The sequence below is a fragment of the Jaculus jaculus genome, chromosome 1, assembly GCF_020740685.1.
Source record: "Jaculus jaculus isolate mJacJac1 chromosome 1, mJacJac1.mat.Y.cur, whole genome shotgun sequence".
Taxonomy (NCBI): Eukaryota; Metazoa; Chordata; class Mammalia; order Rodentia; family Dipodidae; genus Jaculus; species Jaculus jaculus.
Window position 1 is genome coordinate 154,194,070 of NC_059102.1, and position 20,121 is coordinate 154,214,190.

General features: G+C 57.8%; 1 protein-coding gene across 1 annotated transcript in view; it reads left to right on the forward strand.

Moving 5' to 3' along the window:
• The window catches only part of Muc5b (mucin 5B, oligomeric mucus/gel-forming), a 36,610-nt gene extending 19,201 nt beyond the window's left edge, over nucleotides 1-17,409 (forward strand). Inside the window, exons 26-53 of the mRNA XM_045135441.1 lie at nucleotides 742-898; nucleotides 1,196-1,324; nucleotides 1,476-1,620; nucleotides 1,759-1,802; nucleotides 1,880-2,089; nucleotides 2,756-4,849; nucleotides 5,028-5,753; nucleotides 5,806-7,483; nucleotides 7,669-8,008; nucleotides 8,051-8,942; nucleotides 9,127-9,308; nucleotides 9,654-9,825; nucleotides 10,504-10,751; nucleotides 11,803-11,989; nucleotides 12,154-12,379; nucleotides 12,482-12,660; nucleotides 12,738-12,807; nucleotides 13,057-13,157; nucleotides 13,559-13,590; nucleotides 13,850-14,030; nucleotides 14,405-14,509; nucleotides 14,659-14,696; nucleotides 15,061-15,177; nucleotides 15,486-15,572; nucleotides 15,667-15,789; nucleotides 15,920-15,965; nucleotides 16,120-16,228; nucleotides 17,217-17,409. Of these exons, the coding sequence (XP_044991376.1) occupies nucleotides 742-898; nucleotides 1,196-1,324; nucleotides 1,476-1,620; nucleotides 1,759-1,802; nucleotides 1,880-2,089; nucleotides 2,756-4,849; nucleotides 5,028-5,753; nucleotides 5,806-7,483; nucleotides 7,669-8,008; nucleotides 8,051-8,942; nucleotides 9,127-9,308; nucleotides 9,654-9,825; nucleotides 10,504-10,751; nucleotides 11,803-11,989; nucleotides 12,154-12,379; nucleotides 12,482-12,660; nucleotides 12,738-12,807; nucleotides 13,057-13,157; nucleotides 13,559-13,590; nucleotides 13,850-14,030; nucleotides 14,405-14,509; nucleotides 14,659-14,696; nucleotides 15,061-15,177; nucleotides 15,486-15,572; nucleotides 15,667-15,789; nucleotides 15,920-15,965; nucleotides 16,120-16,228; nucleotides 17,217-17,409 (8,811 nt within the window). The remainder of the gene's footprint in view (nucleotides 1-741; nucleotides 899-1,195; nucleotides 1,325-1,475; nucleotides 1,621-1,758; nucleotides 1,803-1,879; nucleotides 2,090-2,755; nucleotides 4,850-5,027; nucleotides 5,754-5,805; nucleotides 7,484-7,668; nucleotides 8,009-8,050; nucleotides 8,943-9,126; nucleotides 9,309-9,653; nucleotides 9,826-10,503; nucleotides 10,752-11,802; nucleotides 11,990-12,153; nucleotides 12,380-12,481; nucleotides 12,661-12,737; nucleotides 12,808-13,056; nucleotides 13,158-13,558; nucleotides 13,591-13,849; nucleotides 14,031-14,404; nucleotides 14,510-14,658; nucleotides 14,697-15,060; nucleotides 15,178-15,485; nucleotides 15,573-15,666; nucleotides 15,790-15,919; nucleotides 15,966-16,119; nucleotides 16,229-17,216) is intronic.
• Nucleotides 17,410-20,121: the final 2,712 nt, after the last annotated feature.

Here is a 20,121-nt window from a genome sequence, read left to right on the forward strand (position 1 = left end):
TAGAGGTGTAGGCATGCAGTTGTGCAAGGGGATGGGTATGAAGGTGTTCAGATGCCTAGGCGGACAGGTGCTTAGAGTATGCAGATAAGCAGGTGCAAAGATAGACAGGTAATGTAGGAATGAGGATGCGCAGGTGTGTGGCACACAGGTGGTCAGATGTGCAAGTGAGCAGGTGTGAAGGCATGCAGGTGGATAGGGATACATGCAGGCAGGTGCACAGGTGGCCAAATAAACAGATTTGCAGGTGGGCCGGTAGACAAATATACAAGTGGGCAAGCGGGCAGGTGGAGGGAGTGCAGGCATCAAGGCTAACAGGTGTATAGGCAGGCAGGTGTGCAGACATTCAGATGTGCAGATGTGTAAACTGGTAGGAGTGTATACAGGTAGGTGCATAGGTGCACCAGTATGCAGGAAAGATGTGCGGGTATCCCTGTTTTCAGATGGTACGTGTGATGGCACACAGGCAGGCAGGTGTACAGGTGGGAAGATGGGCATTCAGACAGGTGCCCAGGCAGGTGACAGGTGGGCACATGCAGATAGGTGTGCAGATATGCACTTCAACACTGAGCAGGAGAGGTGGTGCTGGCTCAGCTCACACTGGGAATATGGTAAACACAGTCACAGCCCCAGATTAGGCACCTCAGACCATCAGCGTCTCCAGGACTCCCCCAGGTCTGGCTGCCTCTTCCTGGGAAGACACTGCTATCCTCTCTGAGTGGCATGTTGGCTCCATCGTTGTAGGTCGACTCCACCAAATACTATGAGGCCTGTGTTAGCGACGCGTGCGCCTGCGACTCGGGGGGCGACTGCGAGTGTTTCTGCACAGCCGTGGCCGCCTATGCCCAGGCCTGCCGCGATGCGGGCGTGTGCGTGTCCTGGAGGACGCCAGACATCTGCCGTGAGTGGGGCTCTGTCCGTGGTGCTGAAGCGGGTGGCAGCCTGTGCATTTCCCGCCCGGCCTGGGGTCCTGGGCATCCCTGGTGTGCGGTTATGTGCACGTGTTTGTACACTCATGTGCTCTGTGTCACCCTTCCGATGGCTCCAAAACAAATGGTTCCTGGGATGTAGAACTTCAGAGGCTGGACTAGGAACTGAACCCATGGAGGGCACCTGTCTGGCCCAAGGCTCACATGTCTGGGTCCAGCCCACCAGGAGGCCTGAGAGACACATGCTTAGCTCTACTTTCTGTGTCCAGCTCTGTTCTGTGACTACTACAACCACCAAGGGGAGTGCGAGTGGCACTACCAGCCCTGCGGAGCCCCCTGCCTGAAGACTTGCCGCAACCCCAGCGGGCGCTGCCTGGTTGACCTGCCCGGCCTGGAAGGTGAGGGCGAAGTGTGTGGGTGAAGGCCTCTGGACCCACATAGGTCGTGTACCCAGTGTGTTCAGGGGTCTCTGTTGTTGGTTGGAGGTTGGGCATCCCAGCCCCTGCCTGAGATGATGAAAGGTCAGCCACTGTGCCCTGCCCTCTCCAGGCTGCTATCCAAAATGCCCACCCAGCCAGCCCTTCTTCAATGAGGATCAGATGAATTGTGTGGCCCAGTGTGGCTGCTATGATGACGATGGAAACTACCATGACATTGGCACACAGGTTCCCACGACTGAGAACTGCCAGAGCTGGTGAGGGGGGAGCCAGACAGGCAGAGGAGACCTGGGGATGACTGGCGGGGTGGAGGGAAGGCAAGAGAGAATGGGAACCAGGGTTGGGGGGGAGGGGACTTCCCACACAGACCCTCAGAGTCCCTTTCCCCTCTCCAGTCACTGCACCTCTGATGGCCTCAAGTGTACTCACAACCTGACAGGTAAGGAGGGGGTTGCTGGTTTGGGGATGGGGGTGGGACAGTGGCTGAGTGGCTAAGCCAGCATCTGTCACTCCTAGCCTGTATGTGCACCTATGAGGGCCACACATACCGCTACAAGGACGTCATCTACAATACCACCGATGGCCTTGGTGCCTGCTTAACGGCCGTCTGTGGAGACGATGGAACTCTAATACGGAAGACTGAGGAATGTCCCGAAGTCCTGTCCACAACACCATTCACCTTTACCACAACCCCAGCCCCCTCTACGACAGGCAAGTCTACATCGGGTTGTCTAGCAGTCCCTGGCTCTTGAGCCATCATGTTAGCCCAAGGGGAGGTCTCGCTAGGTCTGGGACATGAGTATGTCAGTAGGCTCCTGGGGCAGGGGTCCCTGACTGCAGAGGCATTCCGAGTGCTGGCCCGCTTGCCAGCTACCTGAGCTCTGTCTGGTGTCTGAGACTGTCACTCTTCTAGGGTGTCCCTGGAAGTTTTTGTTGTTGTTGTTAATTTGATTTATTTATTTGCAAGGAGAGAAAGAGAGAGAGACTGAGAATGGCTATGCCAGGACTTCCAGCTACTGCAAATGAACTCCAGACGCATGTGCCAGCTTGTGCATCTTGCTTAGTTAGGTCCTGGGGAATAGAACCTGGTCCTTTGGCTTTGCCAGCAAGCACCTTAGCCACTAAGCCATATTCGCCAGCCCTCCCCTGGAAGTTTTAGTACAATAACCAATGATGGGCTTGCCCTAAGGGACCATATAAACTGGCAGGCTCCATCTTGCCTTTGGTGTAGCCCACCCCAGTTAACCAGCCCCTTTGAGACTGGCAGCTAATCCCTCCTCCTTCCCCAGCCAGGAACTTAAGTGACCCTCAGGTGATGGGTCATCTGCCCCCACTGGGACATGTTACGAGTGACAGGAGGCTGATCAGTGCCTTCTCACACCTTTCGCACAGGCTCGCCGCCCACTGTCTCCACCGTGTGTGTTCGTGAGGTCTGTCACTGGTCTACTTGGTATGATGGAAGCCATCCTGAGCCAGGTCTAGAAGGTGGGGACTTCGAAATATTTGAGAGGCTGAGACATAGGGGGTACCCAGTGTGCCAGGACCCTGTCGCCATCGAGTGCCGTGCGACGCAGTTCCCCAGCATGCCCTTGCAGGAGCTGGGTCAGAAGGTGGGCTGTGACCTATCCTGGGGGCTCATGTGCCTCAACAGCGAGCAGAACCCCCCACTGTGTCACAACTATGAGATCCGGGTTCTGTGCTGTGACCACATACCCTGCAGTCCTTCCTTGTCCACAAGCACTGCCCACTCCCAGCCTAGGACCACTGCAGAGTCCTCCCTGCCAACCATCACCACCAGGACAGCACACCCTGGATCTCCGTCCAGCTCCACTTGGACCACAGCAATGAAAGAGACCACCCTGCACAGGATACTAACCTCCCAGCCAAACACCACATTGAGCTCACAGACCGGGTCCACCTCACCACTCATGACGGTCACCCACTCAGTTAGCAGCTCCCCAACCCTGGGCCCAACTACCTGCCAGCCTCGATGTCAGTGGACGAAGTGGTTTGATAAGGACTACCCCAAATCTAGGAGGACTGGAGGGGACATTGAGACATACGATAAGATCAGGGCTGCTGGGGAAGACTTCTGTGAGCAGCCGCAGGACATACAATGTGAAGCCCAGAACTTTGCTGGCTGGTCCCTGGACAGGCTGCGGCAGCGAGTGTACTGCGATGTCCGCTTTGGCCTGGTGTGCCACAACAAAGACCAGTCAGGCTTGTTTCCCATGTGCTACAACTACAAGATCCGTGTGCTGTGTTGCAGTGACAGCCACTGCCAGGGACCTACCACCACCGTGCTGCCAACCACGACAAGAATGACGTCCACCATGACTACCCAGACTCTGACCCTGCCAAAAACCCTGAGGTCCTCCACACCAGTCATAATGACCACACAGACATCCCCGGTAGGCAGCACGATAGGAACACCCACCGTCACAGGAGGCACCATCTCCCCAATGCTCCCGACCATGAGCCTGGTGCCAGCAACAGGCACAAGCCAGCCAGCAACTTCCCATGCTCAGACCAGCACCCCAAAGACACAGATGCCATCAGGCAGCACAAGTGAGGCCGCCACCACTAAGGGCACCGCCCACTGCCAACCCAAGTGTAAGTGGACAGAATGGTTCGATGTGGACTTCCCAACCTCGGGGGTGGCTGACGGGGACATAGAGACCTACGAGAACATCAGGGCTGCTGGAGGCAAGCTGTGCCAGGCGCCAGAGAAGATTGAGTGCCGGATAGAGAAATACCCTGAGGTGAGCATTGACCAGATCAACCAAGTGGTGACCTGTAGCCTGGACGTAGGTCTGATCTGCAGGAATGAGGACCAGACGGGCGATTTCACCATGTGCTTTAACTATAATGTGCGTGTGCTCTGTTGTGATGACTATAGCCATTGTTCCAGCACAACCACTGCCCTGCCCCCCTCAATGACCTCCCAGCAGCACACCACTCCTGGGTCCCCTAGCACCATCCCAGTGCCAACCGCCGTGTCCACCAGTAGCTCCCACACACCTTGGGCCATATCCAGCATGTCCACCAGCACCAGCGCCATGGAACCAGCCAGCTCCTCTGGGAACACCACAGGCCTCGCCACTACTGCCCCCACAACCCCTCTCCAAGAGACTCACACCTCATCTATGCTGACCAGCAGTCCCCCACTGGCCCCCACAACCTCAGAGACAACTTCCACGAAGTGCAAAGTGAAATGCACATGGACAGACTGGCTAGACAGTGACCAGCCTCAACCAGGCCGGTATGATGGAGACATAGAGACCTACTACCACATTGTAGAAACAGGAGGCCAGCTGTGTATGGAGCCAATGGACATTGAATGTAGGGCTGTTCTCTTTCCCAATGTGCCTTTGGAGCAGCTGGGCCAGGTGGTGCAGTGTAATGTGGACTATGGGCTCATCTGCAGGAATAGCAAGCAGGCACACAACCAGACCTGCCTCAACTACCATATCCGTGTGCTCTGCTGTAAGGAAGATAGCCATTGTGCCAGCACAGTCAGACCTCAGCCCACCACCATCACAACTTCCCCTGGAACCTCCAGCACGCATAGACGAACATCCAATACTTCCAGCCCAGCACCTGGATCCCTCAGCACAGTTGGACCATTGACTACTGCCTCCACCCCAGATACTGATTCCCCCAGCACACCTGGGATCCCAGTGGAATCCCTCACTACTGCCTCCACACCAGCACCCGGATCCCCCAGCACATCGGGACCCCTCACCACCGCCTCCACACCAGCACCCGGATCCCCCAGCACATCGGGACCCCTCACCACCGCCTCCACACCAGCACCCGGATCCCCCAGCACATCGGGACCCCTCACCACCGCCTCCACACCAGCACCCGGATCCCCCAGCACATCAGGACCCCTCACCACCGCCTCCACACCAGCACCCGGATCCCCCAGCACATCTGGACCCCTCACCACTGCCTCCACAGCAGCACCCGGATCCCCTGGCACATCGGGACCCCTCACCACCGCCTCCACACCAGAACCCGGATCCCCCAGCACATCGGGACCCCTCACCACCGCCTCCACACCAGCACCCGGATCCCCCAGCACATCGGGACCCCTCACCACTGCCTCCACACCAGCACCCGGATCCCCCAGCACATCGGGACCCCTCACCACCAGCCTCTACACCAGCACCCGGAACCCCCAGCACATCAGGACCCCTCACCACTGCCTCCACACCAGCACCCGGATCCCCCAGCACATCGGGACCCCTCACCACTGCCTCCAAACCAGCACCTGGATCCCCCAGCACATCAGGACCTCTCACCACTGCCTCCACTCCAGCACCCGGATCCCCCAGCACATCGGGACCCCTCACCACTGCCTCCACACCAGAACCGGGATACCCCAGCACATCTGGACCCCTCACCACTGCCTCCACACCAGCACCCGGATCCCCCAGCACATCGGGACCCCTCACCACCGCCTCCACACCAGCACCCGGATCCCCCAGCACATCAGGACCCCTCACCACTGCCTCCACACCAGCACCTGGATCCCCCAGCACATCGGGACCTCTCACCACTGCCTCCACACCAGCACCAGGATCCCCCAGCACATCTGGACCCCTCACCACTGCCTCCACACCAGCACCCGGATCCCCCAGCCCATCGGGACCCCTCACCACCGCCTCCACACCAGCACCCGGATCCCCCAGCACATCTGGACCCCTCACCACTGCCTCCACAGCAGCACCCGGATCCCCCAGCACATCGGGACCCCTCACCACCACCTCTACACCAGCACCCGGAACCCCCAGCACATCGGGACCCCTCACCACCACCTCCACACCAGCACCCGGATCCCCCAGCACATCAGGACCCCTCACCACTGCCTCCACACCAGCACCCGGATCCCCCAGCACATCAGGACCCCTCACCACTGCCTCCACACCAGCACCTGGATCCCCCAGCACATCAGGACCCCTCACCACTGCCTCCACACCAGCACCTGGATCCCCCAGCACATCGGGACCTCTCACCACTGCCTCCACACCAGCACCCGGATCCCCCAGCACATCTGGACCCCTCACCACTGCCTCCACACGAGCACCTGGATCCCCCAGCACATCAGGACCCCTCACCACCGCCTCCACACCAGCACCCGGATCCCCCAGCACATCGGGACCCCTCACCACTGCCTCCACACGAGCACCTGGATCCCCCAGCACATCAGGACCCCTCACCACCGCCTCCACACCAGCACCCGGATCCCCCAGCACATCGGGACCCCTCACCACTGCCTCCACACCAGCACCTGGATCCCCCAGCACATCAGGACCCCTCACCACTGCCTCCACACCAGCACCCGGATCCCCCAGCACATCGGGACCCCTCACCACTGCCTCCACACCAGAACCCGGATCCCCCGGCACATCTGGACCCCTCACCACTGCCTCCACACCAGCACCCGGATCCCCCAGCACATCGGGACCCCTCACCACCGCCTCCACACCAGCACCCGGATCCCCCAGCACATCGGGACCCCTCACCACTGCCTCCACACCAGCACCTGGATCCCCCAGCACATCAGGACCCCTCACCACTGCCTCCACACCAGAACCCGGATCCCCCGGCACATCGGGACCCCTCACCACTGCCTCCACACCAGCACCCGGATCCCCCAGCACATCGGGACCCCTCACCACTGCCTCCACACCAGAACCCGGATCCCCCAGCACATCGGGACCCCTCACCACCACCTCTACACCAGCACCCGGATCCCCCAGCACATCTGGACCCCTCACCACTGCCTCCACACCAGCACCCGGATCCCCCAGCACATCGGGACCCCTCACCACCACCTCTACACCAGCACCCGGATCCCCCAGCACATCTGGACCCCTCACCACCGCCTCCACACCAGCACCCGGATCCCCCAGCACATCGGGACCCCTCACCACTGCCTCCACACCAGCACCCGGATCCCCCAGCACATCGGGACCCCTCACCACTGCCTCCACACCAGCACCCGGATCCCCCAGCACATCTGGACCCCTCACTACTACGTTCTCACCAGCACCCCAATCCTCTATTCCATCCTCTGTTGCCTCCACAGCCACTAGTCCATGGACCTCAGGGGTACTCAAGCCTTCTACTCCAACCACAGCTCAAAAACGCCCCTCCTCTCCCAGGACTAGCCTCCTCTTTAGCACCTCACCCATCAGCTCCACTTCATCTCCCTCTTCCATCCTGGCAACCACTCACACACCTCCAGACCTGACCACCAGTGCCACCTCACAAGGGCACTCTCTGTCTCCTGGCAGTGCCTCCACAGAGTCCACAACCTCAGCACCCTCAGCCACAGCCACAGCCACAAGCACAACCCTGGCTCGCAGCTCACCCCCCTTGCAGACCACGGCTGGATCCAGCGCTGCTCCACACACCGCCCCCAGCACCCCAGAGATGACTTCCCCAGGCTGCAAGCCTCAGTGTTCTTGGACAGACTGGTTGGACTACAGCTCTCCCATCCCTGGGGACTCTGGCGGCGAGTTTGAGACCTACACCAACATCCGGGCAGCTGGAGTGGCCATCTGTGAGCAGCCCCTGGAGCTGGAATGTCGGGCTGAGTCCCGACCCAGCGTCCCTCTGCAGGAGCTGGGCCAGGCTAAGTCCCGACCCAATTTCCCTCTGCAGGAGCTGGGCCAGGTGGTGAATTGCAGCCTGGAGTTTGGTCTGATATGCAGGAACCAGGACCAGGCTGGGCCCTTCAAGATATGCCTCAACTACCATATCCGGGTTTTCTGCTGTGATGACTACAGCCACTGCCCAAGTACCCCACCCAGCACCGCAATGTCCACCCGATCCTGGCCCACTCACAGCCCCCTGGCCTCCAGTACAACCTTGGGGTCCTCCAGCACTAAGCAGGCTTTGCAAACAAGTCTTCCCTTCAGTTCCTCAATGGCAGGCACCTCAGCTGTCCCATGGACCACACCTCCTGGCTCCAGCTGTGCGCCGCGGTGCACGTGGACAGACTGGTTTGATGAGGACTATCCCACCCCCGGCCCCAGTGGTGGGGACTTTGAGACCTATTCAGTTCTCCGCGCAGCCGGCCTCGTGTTCTGCGAGCACCCCCGGGACATACAGTGCCGCTCTGAGAGACAGCCAGACAAACCCCTGGAGGCCTTGGAGCAGGTGGTCCAGTGTGATGTGCGTGTGGGGCTCATTTGCAGAAACGTCAACCAACCTGGGCGCTTGCAGTACTGCCACAACTTCCACGTGCGCCTGCTGTGCTGTGACGATTCCAGCCATTGCGCCACCTCACCTGTGGCCACCGGCTCCACCGTGTCACCCTCCTCGGCCCCAGAGTCCAGGCACACCTCCCCAGCTTTGACCCCCACAGCCGCAAGCTTCGTCGGGTTCTCCTCTGGCAGACCAGAGAGCCCCAGCACCTCTGCGGTCCCCTCCAGCAGCCAGCTGACCTTCAGTGAGTCCACCGTCTCCCCACGCCTCAGCACCCCCGGATCCATCATGATGTCCAGCCCTACCTCTTCCCCAGAACCCTGCTTCTGCCGAGTACTTGGACAACTCTTCTCACCTGGTGAGTGGAAGCCATGTGTCCCCTCCCCCTGTCAACTTGGTTGTATAGCCCTTAGGAACTGGGAGCCCTTTCTCTGCTGGCCAACGTCCTTCCCTCCCATTGCTTGTCCCTATTCTCCCTTGATGCTGTCCTGCCCCTTTGGCTGCTGTGGGCCTGTGTCCTCCCATGGCTTTCTTTCTCACAGGGGACATAATCTACAATAAGACCGACAAAGCCGGCTGCCACTTCTACGCCATGTGCAACCAGCACTGTGACATCGACCGCTTCCAGGGTGCCTGCCCCACCTCCTTGCCTCCCATGTCCTCCACCCCTACGCCTCCATCCCCTCCATCCCCTGGCTGTGATAACGCCATCCCTCCCAGAAAGGTGGGTCTCCCTTCTCCCTCCATCACCTACTGGTGTGGCCCAGACCTGGGCTTTCAAGGGTGGCTCCATTTGCACTGAGCTATGGCTAGTGCCCAGCACCACATTAGCCTCACGGCTTGTCTTGGTGAGCCCTCACTTTTGGTGGCTCCCGTTGGGGTCTTGGTCGGCAAAGACTGGCTGCTTTCCGGGCCTTGGAGCTATAGGGACCTGAGGCTATAGGCAGGGTGGGGCTGGAATATCTGGGCCGGCCGAGGAGGGTGACATGGTGGAGCCGGTGGCCACAGGTGAGGTGGCGCAATGGGGGGCAGTTCCAAGTGAATACCCCTGCATGTTTTTCTGCCCTAGGTGAACGAGTCCTGGATCCTGGAAAATTGCACAGTGGCCAGGTGTGATGGTGATAACCGTGTCATCCTCCTGGAGCCAGAGCCTGTGGACACAATCACCTGTGTGAACGAGCACTTGCCTATCAAAGTGTGGGACCAGAGCCAGCCCTGCCGTTTCCACTACGAATGCGAGTGTGAGCAGGCCGGGGGCGTGGGACAGCTCAGGAGAAGGGGGTGGAGTTTGGGCATCTGTTGGTCAGTGTCTGTCCGTCTCACGCGTGTGCGCCTGCCGTGCTAGTCTGCAGGCTGGGAACGTGAATGTGGCACAGGCAGAGGCTGTGTGACCAGGGAGGGGCGAGATGCAAGAAGGCACAGTGGGCCTCCTTTCCTGGGGTCCTGATGACTGATCCCGTGATTGAGTGGACATGAGAGGACACTGTGGTGAATGACCAAAACCCAGGACTTCGAAAGCAGATTCTTAGGGTCTCCCATCCCAAAGCCAGAGTCAGATCAAGGCAGGCAGGGCCACATTCCTTATAGAGGCCAAGAGAATTCCTCCTGCATTCCCCATTGGGGGCTCCAGATATCCTTGGCTTGTGATATATCCCTTCACTCTGCATGTCTTCTTGTGGCTTTCTGCTCTGTGTCTGGGTCTCTCTCCTGTCACTGGGTTTAGCATCACTCAAATAATTTAAGATGATCCCACTTCAGGACTACTACCCAATAAGGTCACATTCACAGTTCCCAAGGTAGACAGGAACCTGTGGTGGTGGGAGGTCCCGGTTTGCGTGGCTCCCCTGAGGTGATAGTTCTGGGGGTGGCACTGAGTGACAAGGCTGGGAAGGGAGCCTCCAGCTTGTATTCTTCCCCAGGCTTCTGCAGCGGGTGGGGGCATTCGCACTATCTGACATTCGACGGCACCTCCTATACCTTCTGGGAAAACTGCACCTCAGTGCTCATGAGAGAGATCCGCCCTAGCCGTGGCAACCTGAGCATCCTCATGCACAGCCAATACTGTGTGGCCAACACCTCCCACTGTCCCCGCGCCCTCAGTGTGCGCTACAACTCCATGGAGATCGTCCTCACCACAACCAACAGCAGTGGGGAAGAGGAGAGCCTGGTGAGTTGCAGGACAGCAGAGTCCAAGGTCATGACGTGGACACAGGGCCCAGATGTGGGCCTGCAGGCCAAGCGCCCTGGCAAGTAGGAGCATACTTCCCTCTGGAGTAGCGATGCTCTGTGGGAGCTGGCCTGAGCAGAGCACACCAGAGCTATGAGCTTTAAGTGGTGGGGAAGGTGGCTTAGTAAAGTGCTTTTGGCATAAGCCTGAGGACCTGAGTTTAATCCCCAACACTCAAGTAGAAGTTGGGAGTGGTGGCACATGCCAGAAATCCCAGCTGGAGATGTGGAGACAGGAGACTTGTGGTTAGCTAGTCTAGCTGAATCGGTAAGCTCCGGGTTCAGTGAGAGAGCTTGTCTCACAAAAAAGAAAATAATAAATAAATAAATGAGGTGAGCCAGGCGTGGTGGCACACACCTTTAATCCCAGCACTCGGGAGGCAGAGGTAGGAGGATTGTCGTGAGTTCAGGGCCACCCTGAGTCTACATAGTGAATTCCAAGTCAGCCTGGACCAGAGTGAGACCCTACCTCAAAAAACAAGCAAGCAAACAAACAAACAAACAAAAATAAGGTAGAGGACTGGGGAGATGACTCAGCAGTTACATGTACTTGCTTGCAAAGCCTGCCAGCCAGGGTTCCATACCCAGTAGCCACATAAATCCAGGTGCAGAAAATGGCGCATGCATCTGGGGTTTGTTTGTAGTGGCAAGAGACCCTGGTGTGCCCATTCTCTTTCTCCTTTACTCTCTCTTTCTTTCTCTGTGCTTAAAAATAAATAAATATCTGTCAAAGACAAGGTGGAGAGCAATCGAGGAAGACAACTTCCGGCTCCCCCATGTACACACCCACATAAACACATGCACACAATGTGCATCTATACGCATACAAATGTGCATACATGCATGCATGTGCACCACATACATATATTTTTTTAAAAATCCAGGCTTTGGGATGAAGGGTGGCACAAAAAGTTCCCCACTACTTGGGAGGCAAAGCCCCTCCTGCTGCCAGGACAGGTTCCTGGTTACGGATCCACCCTGGGCACCCTCAGATCCTACTGGACCAGATACGGATGAACTGGAGCTTCAGCAAAAACGGCGTGAGTGTGTCTGTGACCGGGGCCACCATGATGGGTGTCCACATTCCTGCCGTGGGCGCCAGCATCACCTTCGATGGGCACGTATTCCAGATTCGGCTGTCTTACGGCCTCTTCAAGTACAACACGGAGGGCCAGTGTGGTGAGTAGACCTGGCCTGGCTCCTAACCCCTGCCTTCCTGCTCGGGATTGCCTCCGCCCTCCCGGTTGTATAGTAGCTGCCTAGTAACAGCTATAAACTGGGGCAGGAATACAGACAGGCGACACGGCGAGCAGATGATAGTGACTCCCATCCCACTTAACCAGGCACCTGCACCAACAGCCAGATTGACGACTGCCGCCGGCCAGATGGCACCATGGCTCCCACCTGCCGGGACATGGCCCAGTCCTGGCAGGTGCCTGAGAACAGCACAGATGGCTGTTCAGCCTCTCCCAGCCCGGCCCCAAGCACCAGTCCCCTGCCGTCAGTGGCCACCACGCCTACTTCTGCTCCGTGCCCCTCCATGCCACTCTGTGAGCTGATGTTAAGCCCGTGAGTCTGCCTTTGGGGCAGGGGGTTCAGACAGCAGTCTCTCTAAGGCCGGGCTCCCTACTGGGCCCCGAGTTCCCGGCCCTGACACCCCCCTTGCCGTAGGGTCTTCGCGGAGTGTCACAGCCTGATCCCACCAAGCGTCTTCGTCAAGACCTGCCTCAGTGACCACTGCCAGAGCAACTCCACCGAGATGCCGTGCCAGAGCCTGGAGGTCTATGCGGGGCTCTGCCGGGCCCGGGGCGTGTGCGCAGACTGGCGTGTCGCCACCGGAGGGCTATGCAGTAAGTTGGGGTCGCTTAGGTCTCCACCCTCCCTGGCCCAACTGACACCTCTCTGATGCCCACCTCTGTGTTCACAGACTTCTCCTGTCCGCCCACCAAGGTGTACAGGTCTTGCGGTCCCGTGCAACCTGAGTTCTGTGACTTCAGGTGAGTGCCAGCCAGGAGGTGGTGGGTAGCATGGGGCAGCAGCCGGTCTCCTAGGCCTAACTGAAAAGTCTTAAACCAAAACTTTTGGGGTGACCCCAGCCCAGGATGGCCTGATCCCTTTAAGCTCTGGTTCCTGCAGCCATTATAGGCAGATATCAAGGGGGGGCATGCCCAGACCCTCAGGGTACTTGACCCTACATCCTGCTGTATCTTCTGGGTTCAGAGGCTTCTGCTGCTCTTACCCCACAGGCCCCAGGGTCCTGTGACTGGGATGCAGGCCGAAGGCTGCTTCTGCCCCCAGGGTCATCTCCCCTTCAACTCACACGTGGACATCTGCGTGTCAGAGTGCCGTAAGTGACATCCGTCCACTGCGGAACGTGCCCCCGCCTTCCCCAGGGCCCATCCTTATCTGCCTGGCCAGGGCCCCTCATGTCTTCCAGTAGTTCTGCCTGGAGCCCTGTAGAGACCTGTGAACCTCCTGTGAGCCTGCTGCTGCCCTTCTGCTGGGCGCTGGCCAGTGGACCTCCCTGGGGAGCTGGGCTCTCAGTTCCCAGACCCACTTCTGCTTCCATGACCACATACTCTCTTGGACCTTCCATTCCATCCTGGGGAGGGGGAGACAGAGGCCTTGACCTTGACCTGGGGAGGCAGGTGGCCAGGGCTAAGAGCACAGTTCCTATAGCCTGTGGTCCCCTCTGCTTGTCACTGAACCCCAATACCTTCATTAACCCTTTAACTCCTTTTCTTTCAGCCTGCGTAGGACCAGACGGGTTTCCCAAGTTTGTGAGTGGCTCTGCTCCCCTGCCCCCAACTTGCACTGAGGGATGGTGGGAGGGAAGGCCTACTCCTGTCTCAGGGTGGCTGGCTTTGCTTTGTAGCCCCAGGAGCTGGTGTGGGGGTCCTGAGCCTCCTGCCTGCCATCCCACTGGGCAGCAGAAGACCAACTTGCTGGGGGAGGGGGCCTGGCCCGGAGCTGTGTGCAGAGAGATAGGCTGGGGAACTTGGCTAGAGCCCTTATGGATCCTGATGTGGTCTCTTCCAGCCTGGAGAGCGGTGGGTCAGCAACTGCCAGGCCTGCGTGTGCGACGCGAGCTCCGTGTCGGTGCAGTGTGAACCGGTGCAGTGCCAGGCCCAGGACGGGTCCCCGCAGTGCACGCAGGCTGGCTATGTGAATGTGACCAGGCCCCAGGCTGACAACCCATGCTGCCCTGAGACACTGTGTGGTGAGTACCCACGAAGGAAAGGGGGAGCATGGCTGGGAGAGGAAGAAGACAGCCAGCATTTGTCAGAGACCAGAGGAGGGCCGAGCCCTGGCTTGGCCATGGCCAGATCACTTAAGGTATATGTGTGTGGGGGGGGGGGCAGAGGTGCTATAGTTTTCCCCCTAAAAACAAGGCTGGGAACCTCTGGTCTGACCTCACGGGCAACCTGGGTGCTCAAGGAAGCCTAAGGAGTCTCAAAGGAAACCCAGAAAGGCTATGAAACATGCTGGGCCTTAAGGAAAAGCAACACTGGGAACCAGTATGTCCAGAGAAAGGACAAGCCAGGGAAGGGAGGACAAGATGGATAGCACCCTGACAGGACCACCTCTTCACAGTCTGCAACACCACCACCTGCCCCCAGAGCCCTCCTGAGTGTGGGCCAGGACAAGAAGTGGTCCAGACCCAGGAGGAGGGAGAGTGCTGCCCGACCTTCAGCTGCCGTGAGTCGGGTGTGGCTGGGACATGGGGAGACCTCCCCCCCCCCCCGTATTGGATTATGCAGATGGGGTTTAAGGCTGGGGAGGAGCACTGGGCTGGCGCCCCACTTCTTGCTGTCTGGCTGCACACTCAACTCCCCCTTTCCTTTCAGGACCCAAGTTATGCACTTACAACAGTACCTTCTATGGGGTAAGACCTCAGCTCAGGTAGGAGGCTGGCCGGGGTTGGCTGAGACAGGTGGGAAGCCCTTTTCCTCTGAGTCTCCATTCCCTGTCTCAGTGTTCTTGCCATGAGGGGATAGGGGCTTTGGGCTCCTCGGAGCCTGAACACGTGACAGTCTTTCTGTGGAAAACTGTGGATGGGCAAGGATCTCCCAGCATGAGCGTGAGGCACAATGCCCTGCAGGGCGGGTCTCTTGCCACCGCTATCCCGACCCGCCTGGGGTCTGCTTTCAGAAAGGAGCCAATCACACCTTGTGGCCCCTATCTAGCCTCAGGGAGGGGTTCCCAGTGTGCCTCTAGTGCCCTGGGTGATACCCCTTCGTCCACTCTAGGTTGGCGCAACCTTCCACTCAGTCACTCCCTGCCACACGTGTACCTGCGTCTTGCTGGACACCCAGGACCCAGCAGTGCAGTGTGAGGAGGATGTGTGCCGCACTACCTGCCCCCCGGTGAGCCCGCGGCGCAGCAGACACAGCCCCGTTACGCAGGGCCCTCCGCCAGCCTCCACTGGAGCTTGCTTAAAGAGAAAAAGCAAGTGAGGCTAGGGCTAGGAACTGGGCAGGCTGGGATCAAGTTCGGGACAGCAGCAGTGAACAGAGAGAGGATTGGGAAGCAGGCTAAGGTTGAAGTGCTGAGCAACAGCATGGGTCCTCGGCAGATCCTGTGGAGGAGGCACTCGGGTCTCTGTGGTGTCGGTGGGTGGTAAGGTGGCTGAGCCGGAAGAAAGACCTGATTGTCCTTCCTGTCCACCCCATAGGGCTTTGAATACGTACCAGTGGCCGGGCAGTGCTGTGGAGAATGTGTGCAGAATGCCTGCCTCACGCCAGATGGGAGGCCAGTGCAGGTAGCGTTGGAAAAGGGAGGCCCTCACCACAGCAGGGCTCAGCCATAGGCCGAGATTCCCCTTTTGGGCCTCTACTCTACACCTTGCTTTTCAGCCCAACACAACCTGGGTGAATAGCCGTGTGGACAACTGCACCAAGTATCGCTGCGAGGCTGAGGGAGGGATCTACGTGCTGACGCCGAACCCCACACCTTGCCCTGATATTTCCAGCTGTCTGGTGTGTGCTAGGGAGACCCCCTCCCTTGTCATGTCCCTGGAAGGCTCTGCTTTCCGAAGTCCCTGTCCCTATACCTCACCCCAACACCCTGGCTCTGCCCTAGTCCTATCTTCTGTCCTTGGCCTTTCAGGGGACCGTAAAGAGAACTGGCTGCTGCTATACCTGTGAGGAAATGGGTAAGTGGTGGGCACCTCTCACCAGCCCTCCAGTTCCATCCAGTCCCCATCAGGGTAGCTGGAGGGGTCGGTTGTGCATACAGCAACAACTTCCCTGGGCCCAGGGCCTCCGAGTGAGGGTCTGTAGCTATTCACCTGCCTGTCCTCCTTGTAGACTTCTGTCAAGTGCGCACCAACATGACCATTCTGAAGCACCAGGGCTGTGCAACCAAGGCGGCAGTCAATGTCACCTTCTGCGAGGGTTCCTGCCCTGGGGTGTCCAGGTGAGTGGGCACCTGTCCTTCTCTGAGAGTACAACAGCAAGTGGCCACCTCCAGCCACCCTGCCTGGGGTTAGAAGACATGCCTTTGTAAAAAAGCCTACGGCTGACCTCCCAGCTAGGCCAGGAGCAAGCTGGGTTTAGCCACCTAGGATGAGACCTTTGTTGGGTACTCATGTCCAGGAGTCTAAGAGGCAGTATTCACCTTGGAAGGACAGGCAGCATCAGAGTCCTCTGTGGACCACAAATGGTCCTGGTCTTTGCTATGGGAAGCTCTGAACAGGAGTGGCCAGGAGAGTTGAAATCCTTGGCTAGAAAAATCAGAAGGAGGAGTCAAGGGTTGGCTATAGAGCCTAGGAGTGATTTTGCAGAGGGGAGGGTTTCTTAGGGTCAGCAAGGTGGAGAGAGAAGAGGGCTGGGTAGATATTTCCCAGGCATGAGGACCTGAGTTCAATCCCCAGAATCCATGTAAAAATTCTGGGAGTGGGGTTGTGCACATCTGTAGTCCCAGTCCTGGGGAGGAAGAGATAGCTCTGGGGTTTCTGGCTAGCTAGTCTAGTTAAACAGGTGAGCTCCAGGTTTAGTGTCTCAAAGGAGGTGCAGGGTGTTCCTGAGGATGACACTCAGTGTAGTCCTCTGGCCTCCACATGTACCTGTGCATGCGCGCGCGCACACACACACACACACACACACACACACACACACACACACACACACACACACAGGGAGAGAGAGAGAGAGAGAGAGAGAGAGAGAGAGAGAGAGAGAGAGGGAGAGAGATGAAGGGAAAGAGAGCCACAGAAGACCACAGAAGACAGGCTGGGCTTCAAAGTCATCCCAAGTGCCAAGAGAGTCCAGGAAGGGAAGCCCATGTGCTCAGGGAACTGGCTTCAGTGGGCAGTGAGCCAACTGTCCAGAGGCCCCGGAGCCTCACGAATCACTATGCTGCTGAGAAGCTGGGCCTGAGTGGCTTCCCCTGCCCATATCCACAGGTACTCCATGGAGACCCAATCCATGCATCACCAATGCACCTGCTGCCAGGAGAGCAGGGTCCACATAGTGACTGTGACCATGCAATGTCCTGATGGCACATCCATCCCATACACCTACACCGAGGTGGAGGAGTGCAGCTGCACTCTGTCCTGCAAACCCCTGCCCATGGCATCCGGGAACACTCTTGCCTAGAGGCCACTACAGAGGGGCACTCTGCTCCCTGTCCTCCACGTCCCTCCACTTGGGGCCAGGACATTCATCACTGACCATGAAAACCTTAGGTGGGTCTGCTCCACTGGCCTATACGAACCTTCCGTGGCTCCCACTGCCCCTGCCCATCCTCCACCTGCCCCTTGGTGAAACTAGCAACTCGGAGGGTGACGGGCCACATGGATCTACTTGAGGAGGTGCCAGGCGGGGATCTCATCTGTCTCAGCCCATGCCACAAGGCCCTGCCCTGCACTAGCCAGCTCTACCCTGGCCTCACCCTCTGTGATGTCTTGGAGCAAAACAGAGCCTGTGGTTGTGCAGCTCCCCACTGGCCTGTAAAGCCCTAAGAACGTGATTCTCTGCCAGCTATCTCTCATGGTCAAGGGCAAACAGGCCTGTCCAGACAAGGCCAGCTTCCGGGGAACAGACAAGGTGGCTGCCTGCTGGAGGGGCTGGGGACTGTGGTTGGAGGGGCCCCTCTGCGCTCATGCAGCCCCACGCTATAATAAATCCTGGCACTGTTTCCCCCCTTGTGGTTTTTCTTGCCAACTTTGCGAATTGGAGCTATCCACAGGGACACAGGGAAGAAAGCTACAGGGAGGGACAGGGCGGGAATTGCTCGGCCATCACCACCCTCAGGGGCGCGTGTCAGGCAGCAAGGGGAAACTGGCTTCTAGACAGAGGAGCCTGGGGGTTGAAGAGGCCACTGGGGCGCCCAACCGTGTGTGGTGACTGCATCGGGCAGAAGTGCATGGAAAAGGGCACTTGCTACGGCTCAGATACCGAGGGTTTGTGGCTGCAGCTGCTGTTGGGATCGTGCTCTGCCTCCCCCGGGGTACACGATCCGTAGGACATTTGTCACAGTTCAATTTGCTACATGTGGCTGTCCTCAGTTTGGCTCATGAGACAAGGTCTTTGTTTCCATCTCTCTATCCAGAACTGAGAACATTCCATGAGCCTAACAGGGGAGTCGCGTGGGGCTGGGGGGATAGAAGGGGATCCACATTTGGAGCTGTGGGTGTGGGAGTGGCAATGGGAAGCGTGCTAACACACTGTGTGGGAGAGGCTTGGCTTGGCTGTGTACGAAGGGTGAGGGATGACCTCCTCCACTTGCACAGGGGTTGATCATGGGTGGGCCAGTACAACTTGGTATGGTAAAGACAATGTTGGCCAAAGCCTGGGAAGCCTCTGGTAGGGTAAGGAGAGGGGCATCTGCTGTGGGCTATTATCCACCCAGCTCCCTGGAAGTGGGTCCCATTTTAAAAAACCTTCCTTGTCTTGGGGACAAGAACACTGTTAGGATAATTTCCTGAAAGAGCTACAGAATATATATATATTTGAGAAAAAGAGGCAGATTGAGAGAGAATGGGCACACCAGAACCTCTAGCTACTGCAAGTGAACTCCAGATGCATGCTCCACCTTATGCATCTAGTTTACATGGGTACTGGGGAACCGAACCTGGATCCTTTTGCTTTACTAAGCCATCTCCCCAGCCCATAGCTACAGTTTCGCCTTACCCTTAAAAAAAATTTTTTTTTTGCTCATTTTTATTTATTTATTTGAGTGTGACAGAAAGAGTAAGAGAGAGAGAATGAGCACGCCCGGTCTTCCAGCCACTGCTAACAAATTCCAGATGCGTGCGCCCCCTTGTGCATCTGGCTAACGTGGGTCCTGGGGAATCAAGCCTCGAACCAGGGTCCTTAGGCTTCACAGGCAAGTGCTTAACCGCTAAGCCATCTATCCAGCCCTCGCCTTCCCCTTTTAAGTTTTGTTTTTCTGAGGTGGGGTCTTGCTCTAGCCCAAGCTGGCCTGGAAGTCATTATGTAGCCCCAGGCTGGTCTTAGACTCATGGTGATCCTCTTACCTCCACCGCTGCTGGGCTTAAAGGCTTGCACCACCATGCCCGGCCCTTTTTAAGTTTTGAGTCCATCCAGGTGTGTTGAGCCAAGTGAATCCGTGGTCTAACCCTGCTGCACTCTGTACATCTATGTGTTCTGTGCTTGAAAGAGCCTCTGGTAGGATGGCCCAGACCCTCCAGAACATTCTGGGAATCAGGTTGGTACTGGTCAGGTATGCAGGGCTGGCCTTGGGCTCTCCTCATCTGCACCTGTGGAGTTGACTTCACCCGCCCATCACCAGTACAAACCAGTATCACATGCCAGGGTGAAAACCGATCCTGTTACACTGTGGTTAATGGCTTCTATGTTGTCACTTTCCACAGATTTGTGGTTTTGGTTTAGTGAAATCCTACAGCCCACAAACTTGTCAAAGCTAGTGCTCTGTGATACTATCACGTGCTCATGAGGAGATACACTGGACCGGGTGTGGTGGGGCATGCCTATAATCCAAGCACTTGGGAGACTGAGGCAAGAGGCCAGCCTGGACTACACAGAGACTGTCTCTTGAAAAAGAAAATAAAAAGGGCGGGGGACTGAACAAATGGCTTAGCAGTTAAGGCGCCTGTCTGCAAAGCCTAAGGACCCATGTTCGACTCTCCAGATCCCACTTAAGCCAGACGCAGTGATGCAAGCATACAATGTCACACATGCGCACATGGGGGGATAAGCAACTGGGGTTCGAATGCAGTGGCTGGAGGCCCTGGCATGTGAATTCTCCACCCCACCCCCACCTTGTATAAAACAAAAGTGCCAGTCTGTTGGGCTTGCCTCAAAAGAAAAGAAACACGAGAGGAC